The sequence below is a fragment of the Mus musculus genome, chromosome 6, assembly GCF_000001635.26.
Source record: "Mus musculus strain C57BL/6J chromosome 6, GRCm38.p6 C57BL/6J".
NCBI classification, from domain to species: domain Eukaryota; kingdom Metazoa; phylum Chordata; class Mammalia; order Rodentia; family Muridae; genus Mus; species Mus musculus.
The window spans coordinates 24,597,383-24,607,354 of record NC_000072.6 but is presented as its reverse complement, the minus strand read 5'-3'; the positions used below and the strand labels follow the sequence as shown (position 1 = coordinate 24,607,354).

Here is a 9,972-nt window from a genome sequence, read left to right as displayed (position 1 = left end):
TACTTGCCTTTATTCTGAACTTTGCAATATACTGGTTGGTGAGCTGTGAGGGTCCATATCTATATTCCACTTTTGCGATAAGCCTTGGAAGTCGTTTTTGTCATCCTAAGGTTCACAAAGATCTAGCAAGACAATACGAAGAGGAAACTTATCTTCTAGGCACTTGCTTCTGGGGAGAAGACTTATCCATCCTCCACAAGGTAAACATTTTCCGGTAACACAAACACTGTCGGATGCTCCTCCTCCTTCGCGGAGCCCTGTGTGGTCTTACTAATTAAGCCGTTTACCAGCACCTTTTCCTCCTCTGCCTCTTCTCCCTCACTCCTCCCCTTAACTACAGCCTGTCTCTGCAAGCAAAGGTCAGGAAAAAGGAGGGTCTAGTTTTCCGTTCTGGAGTTTTATATACAAACGTGCATACACCTCTAACCCTAAATAAAACATGGTTTTGCACACTAATGGAAAGGATGAAAATAGTGAAGACACCACCACGGGAGGCGGCAACTTACACTGAGTGTCTGGGAATGAGGGCCATCAGGAGACTAGCTGGCATCTGGGTGGTAGCAGTGAGGAGTAATGGCCGAGAGCCTAGGCTCTGCAGTCAGTCGGTGGTGCCCAGCTTCACATGCTAAGTCTGCTCCTTCACCTCTCAGATGGGAATCGCACCTCTTAATGCCGCGAGATGTACACGAAATGACTTGGCTCAGAGAATGACCCTCATCGACTGCCCCCTGATGGAAATCCCGGGCACTGCCTTACTCCTCTGGAATCTATTTTGATTCCAGGTGTTCTCACCAAGAGATAGATGGATTGAACAAAGGAAATAATCCTGAGAAATACTGGAGTTTTTTTTTTTTAAGCAAAACATGATCCCTGTGATTGAAAAGAATCAAGTGGCCAAGAGGCAGAACATTAGTGACTGGATGTCGCATAGAACCTGCAGGACCTGAGTGACTCCAGGATTTGGAGTTAATTCAGGGGATCAGGAGAATGGAGGGGTGGAGATCTGGAAAGCATGTTTGTTTCTCTTGCATTCAGATGCCTCCTGAATGACAGGGGAAGAGGTAGGGTTGTAGTTGGAATTGTGAGCACACAGCCCACAATGTACTTTTGTGGATGTTAGCATCATTCAGATTTGCCTAGGGCAAGAATAGAAATGAAGGAAGAGAGAATAGGGAGAGGAGAGGGGAAAGAAAGGAAGAGATCAAGGGATGGGGGAAGCAAAGGCTGGGACGGAGAACCAGGGGAATGTAAGTATTAAAAATAAATTAATAAATTAAAGGTCAGATGATGCGTGTTCAAGGAGAGTCCCAGGGGAGAGCTGCAAGTTCTTCAGCATCCGCACCAGGATAACTTCATCTTTACCTTCCATCATCTCCTGCGCATACATGTGTTCCAACTACAAAATGTCCTAGCATCCCCCGTTATCCTTTCCAGAAACCATTGATTGATACTTTGATTAGACTGGCTTATGGCTGCCCATTGGACTTAGGAGAACACAGGAGCCCCCGCTGACGTCTGACTTGAATGTCATTGAATCCAGGAAATGGTCACATGGGGAACTTTTCCCGAACCTGTCTCATACCTTCATACCTCCCAAACAGCCTGTCCAGAAAGTTCTTTAATTTAGTCTTCTAGTAAGTAGGAGATTTGGCCAGAATTTCTTGGACGTGAGGAAAGAAAGCCAATGCTTAAAGGCATGGACCTTTTCGGTGTGAGAACATAATGATTTTAATATTTAGCAATATTACACATACCCAGCAGATATATTAACTCACAGAAAAATATTAGTTTCTCTTTTAAAAAAAGAAAGAAAAAAAAGAACTTTAAGGTTATTGGGATTAAAAAAATAATAGCATATTTCTTTAAGTGATTTGAGCTCAGTAACTGAGATGCCAGAGTTGCAAAGAGATCTTGCGAGGCTTGCTGCCCATATGAATCTTAGGACATAAAAAAAAAAGTTTATTTTCATATTTACAGAAGAAACATGCTCATTGCATCTTAGAATTCCCTTTGGAATTCCAGAGTGACACTATCTTTGAAGTTGGGAAATATTCCAAATTAAAGAAGGCATTTTGGGAACAGCTCACAATGCACCTCGGATTACACCACTAAACAGTTCCAGGTCCTCTTCTACAGATCGGTCTATCTCAGAGCTTCGGGAACTTCCACCTACAAAAACAGGGAATTGCCTTTCAGTGAAGTGACACGTGTGTTAAAGCAAATCATCATGCTATCACCACCACCTATAAACTTTATCTATGGCAGTATTCCCTAAGAATAATCTGAATGTAGATTATGCTCACTGTGTGGCATCCACCTTATAAATCTGATGGTGAACCACTCGCAGTCTGTGGTGAAAAGTCTGACCAGTGATGAATCCTTTTAGAATGCAGATAATACTTCCTGGTTTGTTTGTTTGTTTTTTTTAATTATGGAAATTTGAATTTTTATATGTTAGAGCATCATAAAATGATCCTGGCTGAGACAATAAGTTGGTACAAATGTACTGGTCCAAATGGAAATGTATTCGTTCTCACCATCAGGGTACCCACCCTAGTGCTCACATGTGGCACGCTTGCACACATACACAAATATTTGAAAGATTAGCGAGAATTTGGAGAGGCAGCTTTGATAGCACCCATCAGTGGAGGCTACCTCATTGAATAAATTTCACCTTAAGGTCTAACCTGGGGTAACTTACCCTCCGTAGCTGTCTTATACTGCTCCCCCGAATGGCTTCCATGAGGTTCTCATGAACTGATCTCTGTGGGGTAGAGGGTCGGGAGCTGTCTTCCATTTTCTTCTCTTGCACTGACCTCAGAGAATTCTTAATTTCCTTTAGGATATTGTTTGGTTGTTTCTTAACCTTTTTCCCTTTTTTCTTTCGCTGTCCATTTTGTAGGGCGCGCTGGGCACTTTCCTGTTGTTTAATGACTTCTGCAATGTTTCTGGTGATGAGCTTTTTCTCTGGGAGTGGAGGAGCAGGGGGAGGAGGGGGAGGAGGCAGCATGTGGGGAGGAAGAGGAGGAGGGGGAGGGGGTGGAGGCGGGGCCACAGGAGATGGAGGTCTGCTCCTCCCAGTGTGGACTTTCTTGGAGACTTTGGGAGATGACCAGGGAGACTGTCTCGGAGATGCATATGGAGAAGAGCCAGGTGTCCCTCTTTGCCAGACTTTGGTCCTAAGAGCAGCTCCTCCATCGTGCCCCTCTTGCTGTTTTTGCTCCTGCATGCGTTTTTGCCTCTGTTTATCCATATTCCTTGTTAAAATACTCGTCATACTCATTCTTGGTCCTGGGAGCTCAAAATGGTAGCCCAGCCTCAGCAGCGTGGTATTCTCTTTGAGCAGCTTGACAATTTCCATCTCCACCTGAGAGCCCATGATGTGCCGCTGGTTGTGGAAGCGCAGCTCCGTGAGCACCGTGTTGTGCTGCAGGGCTCTCATGATGGCCAGGATCCCCTTGCCAGTGATGAAGTTGGACTCCACGTTTACGCTGGTAATGTGCTCGTTAACCTTGAGCATGTCTGCAATGGCAATCGCCGCGGCGTCATCAGCGTGCGTGTTGGCCAGGCTGAACGTCTTCACCACTGTGTTCTCCTTGAGAGCTTCAGCAAATCGGGATAAGGTCTGGGTGGTGATGTTCTCTATATTGTTCAGATTAACTTCTGTCGTATCAGGGTCATTGTTTCTAATCTTTTCCAGAGCATCCTCAATAACAGTGGGATTTCCACAAGGGTGAATGGCGGCTGGTGACTCGGAGTTCCTCTGTGTTCTTCCACTGTTGCCGTTGGTTAAATTTATATTTTCTATTTGGCTTTTAAATGTCTTTGGCTTAGAGTTATCAGTATTAACACTATTGTAGCTTACAGTTCCATTAATATGTTTTGTGGCTTCTGTTGTCTCTTCCTCTTCCTCACTGTCCTCTTCTTCCTCGCTATCCTCTTCTTCCTCCTGAGACTCTTCCTCATCTTCTGTACACACCTCCTCAGAGACTTCGCTGTTGCTCTCTGTGAAAATTAGTTCCTCTTCACTCTCTTCCTTGTCTTCTTCTGCAACCTAAGGAGTGCAGTGACATCTGTAAGCTTTTCACTTGAAGCACGTTTAGCAGTTTACAAAACTAACACATGTACCACAGAGCGAACACGATTCGCAAGCCCTTGTTTCTGACCCTCTAGTTCAAGTGACCAAGGTCAACACTTGGTTGCATAACCACTAGCAGGTTTTCTGTAAACATTTGTCTTCTACCAAACAAAATATATGTGATAGTTTTTCTAAGTTGAAGACACAAATCAGAGCTTCAATGTTGGAAAATGTTGGATAATTTTTTCAAAGTTTTAAGCCTAGCAAGATGTTACAACAGATAAAGGTACTCACAGCATAAGCCTGATGGAGTCCAATCCCCTCTTCCCACATAAAGGTGAAAGGAGAGAAATGACTACACAAAGCTACCCTTTGGTCTCTATATGTCTTCTTGATTCGTTTCATTCCAGTTTAGCCATCTATGCCTCTCTATGGAATGCATTCACTGCCCTGTCCAAACAAGTGCAAAGGAAATAAACAGTATGGAATTGAGGTCTCTTTCCTTAATGCTTAAGACTGTACCAGGCCTGTTGGTACACGTCTGCATTCCTGACTAATTGGAAGGCTAAAGGAAGAAGGGAGTTCAACGCTTGTCTAGGATAGAGAGTAAGTTCGAGGTCAGCCAAGACAACTTGGACTCTATCTCAAAGTGAGGAGCCAGGGCTGGAGACACAGCTGAGCAACAGAGTTCTCAGTCAATTGCAGAGGTGACCAAGCCAAGTGCCCTCTGTCCTGTCTGTCTTCATGTAGACAAGCAGATGTAGTTTGCTGCTCTGACATTTTTCTGTTATGTGAATGGTACTAAGCACAAGAATGTGGAAACACCACACTCCCAAAGAGCTGCTCATCAGGGCAGATCCAAACTTGCTCCCTGGAAAAACAACAAACAAAACCATTGGTGGAAGCCATGGAAAACCATGACAGCCTCCCTAGGTCCCAACCAGCAGCATTGCAAACAGCCATAGCTCGAAGCAAGTCCTGGGCTAGCCTGATACTTTAAACTTATTTAGTATGCATCAGTTGTAAAAAGGCTTTCAGGCAAACAGGATTTGATTCTAACGTTGTCACGGCTGTTCACTAGTCCCTCTGCACAGACTCCCAAAAGATTAACTTTCTCTGCTCCATGTTATCTTTTATTAGACAGGGTCTTAGCAGGGCTCTTGTGAATCCTCCTCCTTATCTTTTTCAAAGCTCCATGGCCCTTACTGCCCCCACTGAATTCTTTCCTCTACACTGGAAGCTCTTTTTTTTTTTTTTTTTTTTTAACTTCTGGGAGTTGGGGGAGGTGTTGCCTGTGGCATGTGGATGGATGGGACTTTGGAAAACATTATGTTCGGTTCCAGGCTTGTCTGCCCAGTTGCTGTCAGAGAATAGCCTCCAGTTAGCCACACTTGTCTGGAGTGGCAGGCACCAAGTGATGGCCTTGGAAAGGGTCAGCCTCTCCTGAGATGACCTGTCCAGTGTCAGTTTACTTGATGTATTAGGAGAAGAAGGGTGTGTGTGTGTGTGTGTGTGTGTGTGTCTGTCTGTCTGTCTGTCTGTCTGTCTGTCTGTCAAAGGGTTGGTGGAGGGACAGGAGTCATAGCTCAATGATACAAAACACCCTGCAAAGAAGTAAATGATCAGCTAGAGAGAGTTTCTGACACCCCACCCTAGATCCCTTTGCTTGTATAAGTGGAGTCCCAATCAGCTACCTAAGGGTGTCTACTGGCATGTGTCAAAAATGCAGTGTATTTGGAAAAATCCAAAGCCTTTCCTAAAATCATGAAATCTCATCTCCTTTAGTATTTAACCATCTTTAGTCTCTATCTGCAAAATACATCTGAAAATCGTGTCAGCTCTCTAGCAACGTAAGCTTTTATGTAATATCTAATAATGCCTCTTCCTGAAGTCCTTCTTTAACACTTCCTGAGTTTGTCCCTGAAATGCTTGCCAATGACACTTCTCTCAGTAAGCTATGGCTAGGACATTAACTGTTTGTTTGCCATTTTCCCAATCGATGGTTAAAATGGATGTGAGCCTGTATCTTTTTCACCTAGCACAGTGATCAGCATGTTATAGAGCCTCAGCTAACCTTGTCTACTGACTAGAAGATCTAAATTGACATTAATTGGCAGCATCTCATAGTCGAGACTATATCTAGAAAAAAAATACTGATGAGGTCGATCTGGTAGGGCTAGGTGACCAAGTGTCCTGGCTGTTTGTCCGAGCCCAAGAGGGTTACCATGATACAGGACTTTTCTAAAGTAGTCCAGGGCAATCTGAGATCTTTGATCACCCCAGGAGGGGAGCATATGGGAGTAAATCAGCAGGAGGGGGGAAGGGAAGATAGAATGGTCCACGGGGCAACATTTGCTCCTTTATGAATCAGTCCTACACCAGAGGGGTGTGGGCAATGCCTTCCTACATCTGCTGCTTTGGAGTTACATCTGATCCTTTGGGGAACGGGGGAAAGGATCAGATGGGGAAAGGATCATCCTCACACAGAGGAAGAGGTGAAAGATGGTGTGGGAGGGACTGAGCAAACAGAATGCAAATGCTGGTGAACTCAGAGAGTGAATCAAGCAACGATGAGGAGCCAGCCAGCCAGCGCCAGCATCTTCCCATCATGTCTACCACACCATCACATCTACACAGAAGCAAGAGGCCTGGCTTTCGGCCCTTGTCCCAGCTCTCCTTATAAATAGGAAGTTGCCTTTAGACAAACCACTAAATCTTTTCTGAGTCTCAAGGAATTGAATGGTTCTTATAGTCCATGTTAGCATGTGTCCTAATTACTGGGCAGAATTGGTAGACTGCAGCTGGTTGGGCCCCACCCTCAAGAGTTCCTTATCTGCAGATACTGAAGAGGCTTAGAATTTGTGCTGTTCGTAGTACCAAGTGAAGTCTATCCTGCTGTCCAGGCATCTACAAGTCTGAAAAACGGCCTTCATGCCAAGAGTCTCTAGTTTCAGTTCCAACTTGACTGACAAGCTGCTACTCTCACATAAGTTCCTGAATTTCTCCTAGTCTCGGCACTCAAGTGAAAAACAGTAAGATGAAATGAGATACTGTGAGAAAAGTCATTGGCACCTGATTGCCTTAGACCCAGCTGATACTCTAGTTAGTGAGGAGAACGGCGCTGTCGCATTCCCAGGGTACCTAGATCTGATATAGTACACATTTGGGTCAACCTAGATTGATGAAAAAAAAAGGCTGACCCTCAGGAGGCACTATTAAGAATATTCTGAAACCTTCACAAAGTCAGTAGCCTGATCCCACAAGCACCATTCAGACCCCAGCTTCTCCTCATGGGACCTCTTTGTCCCATTGTCACTGAGACAGGCACCTGCTCCCCTCTCCCCTCAGCTGCTTGGAAATTTTCCCTGCGGGTAGGACTGGTTTACTCTCTCTGCTCAGTACCCTTGTGACTCCAGGGACAGCTGGCTGGAACGGTGAAGTGGGAGAAAAGTTAAGCATCCCAGAAAGGAATCAGAGTTGGTAAAGAAGACAGCCGCACTAATTGGGCCGATAAGCCATTGGCAGGATCAGCAGAACCTTTGGCAGCATGAGGTGGAGCTCGGCAACAGCTGACAGCAGGCTTTGCCCTTTGGTTCTTTCTGCTGTCATAACATTATGACATTAAAATGCCTTTGTCAGGGTATTGTTGTAGGTGTCTCCATGTCCTGGCTTCTTATGAACAGTTGTATTCTTATTTTGAAGGAAATTCTTTAGTAAGTATAATATGATGTCATTCTATGACATCAGGCTGAAACAAATAAGCAAAGCAAATCCAACTCTGATGTTCTCAGAAGAACTGACTAGCTCAGATCTTGACTGGTCATGGGTTCCCTCCTCATCTCCTCCTCTGGTTCCTCACTACTACAGCCGTAGTGGCCTTGGGAGATCCTGCCTTGGTCCTAGTGGCCCTTCCCGTGATGCCTGGCTGACACAGGCAATGCTCACACATATCTAGCTACAAATGTGGGGCATGAAGCTATCACTGAGATCACCACAGCTCCCAGATCGATACTGGAGAAAGCTGACCACCACGAACCTTTTTGATTATAAGTGACTTCAGTGGAGCACACGGGTTTTTGAGCAGTTGTTCCCGGCCTGTTTTCTTCCATGAACTCAGGGTTGCTTTCAACATTCTACTGCTGTAATGACTTTCCCGGAGATCAGTCTCCTGAACTTCCTTTCAGAGATAACTTACTGGGATATTCAAAATGACTCTTCCTTGGGCAACACACAAGGGCTTCCTGGACCCGAGTTCTCCAACACAAGTGTGTTTCCTAGTCTCAGAATGCCCATCAGGAAGTAGGAAGATTCTCAAGAGATGGGTCTGTACATGCACTCTTAACCACAACCCTTAGTGGGTTTCATCATTTAGAACTATACGCAAAAGTGTGAATTTTCTTTGAGGAAAACTCTAGAACATCTTAAAACCTCAAAAGAGAGGATCTTTTTTTTTTTTTTCACAAAAAGGAACAAAAAATTGAGATCCCTCAATGGATGGATGGATGGATGGATGGATGGGATGGTGGGTGGCAAAAGAACCCTGAAGAAATGTTTGTCTGTGCAAACTAACAAGTTAACGACAGAACAGGACAAAGAACCAGGGCTCCTGTCTCTCGTTCCCACATTTTCCTCACAGCCTTGGATTTGTGGTCATTGGAAACATGAAACTAACTTTATTGCTGCCATTATTACTGTCAAAGAATCAGGAAATGGATTTATTTCTCTTAAAAAAAATTGCATCAGAAACATGCTATACAACTTCAGTGCCTTAGAGTATTTGATGACCCCTTCAAACCCACACTCTGGTTGGGAAACACTTTTTCTCTCCAGGTTCCCATTTTTTTAAATTAGAAGCAAAAATATAACAAAACAACAAAACAAACAAACAAACAAACAAAAAACAAAAGCTAATAAAACCAAAAATAAAAAAAAAAAATTTTTTTTTCACCAGGAGTGAGACCATTTTGGCCTAGAAAATATTTCTGTAATGGATACCATTGAGTTATAAGAAAGCTAAAGCCATAACTACTGCGAAGCTACAGAAAACAGGGCTGTCTGTCTTTGGAGTGGGGGTGGGGATCAAGACGATGGGCACAGATGGGTATGGTCCTCAGAGCCTACCTTTCCACATTCCCCCAGCCGTTCCTTCTCCAAAAGTTTTTGGGACTCCTTTTCCCAATACGCCATCAGCGCCTCTCGGCTGAAGTTTCCTGTTGGGGTTTTCTCTGTCAGACTCTTTTGCCTTAGCCCCACAGGAAGGTTTCGGTCAGGTTCAATGTCTTCCAGCTCCCTCTCAAGCTCCTTCAGCTCTTCAGGTGAGAGGGAGGCCAGAAGTTCATCCTCATCAATGGATTCATATTTACTAAGTCCCCTTCTGTAGCCAAACGTAGACATGGTCCCGGCCTTGTCAGACTCCCCAAGAGCTTAAAGAACCAGGCATTCAAGGCAAGCAGAGGCAGACAGGGAGGCGAGCGAGCGTCAGGCTGGTCGGGCTGGTCAGCAGCTGGTGTGAGGAGTGGCCTCAGGAACCTTTTAAGAGCGGTGATGCAGGGCCGTGACAATGTGGAGAGGGTGAAGGCATGGGCTGTTTTAGGCATCAGACGTCAGCTAGACATTTGAACACAAAGAATGTCACATCAGTGGTGGATGGAGGTCTCAGAACCAGCAGGGATTATTCACACAGTGGCCAGAGCCATATTTAGCTTGTGCCTGATAGCTGGTGAGGCCAGGCGGAGTGTCTCAGATAGGAGGTGCCATGGTTCTCCTTTCTTTGTGTTCAAACAACGGAGGATAAACTTTGTTTTGAGAACGTCTTACCACAGACACTGAGGACGTGAACGGATCCTTTCATTAGGAACTTAGGGGTTGGGAAATAGCCCCACATTGTCCTGTGG

General features: G+C 44.9%; 1 protein-coding gene across 1 annotated transcript; it reads right to left on the bottom strand.

Annotated features, from left to right (window-relative positions):
• Positions 1–1,940: 1,940 nt before the first annotated feature.
• Lmod2 (leiomodin 2 (cardiac)) lies at positions 1,941–9,584 on the bottom strand. The gene is made up of 3 exons (NM_053098.2): positions 9,200–9,584; positions 2,702–4,054; positions 1,941–2,169 (listed from the first exon to the last, which is right to left on the bottom strand). Exons 1-3 carry the CDS (start codon positions 9,470–9,472, stop codon positions 2,143–2,145), a joined length of 1,653 nt encoding a protein of 550 aa, NP_444328.1. The 5' UTR covers positions 9,473–9,584; the 3' UTR covers positions 1,941–2,142.
• Positions 9,585–9,972: the final 388 nt, after the last annotated feature.

What these genes read in the sequence shown, in the direction of transcription:
- Lmod2 (NM_053098.2), bottom strand. Translation starts at nt 9,472, where the DNA reads ATGTCTACGTTTGGCTACAGAAGGGGACTTAGTAAATATGAATCCATT. An exon ending in GGCTGGGGGAATGTGGAAAG is followed by an intron (nt 4,055 to 9,199) that starts GTAGGCTCTGAG and finishes TGCACTCCTTAG; the next exon opens with GTTGCAGAAGAAGACAAGGA. An exon ending in GTATAAGACAGCTACGGAGG is followed by an intron (nt 2,170 to 2,701) that starts GTAAGTTACCCC and finishes CTGTTTTTGTAG; the next exon opens with GTGGAAGTTCCCGAAGCTCT.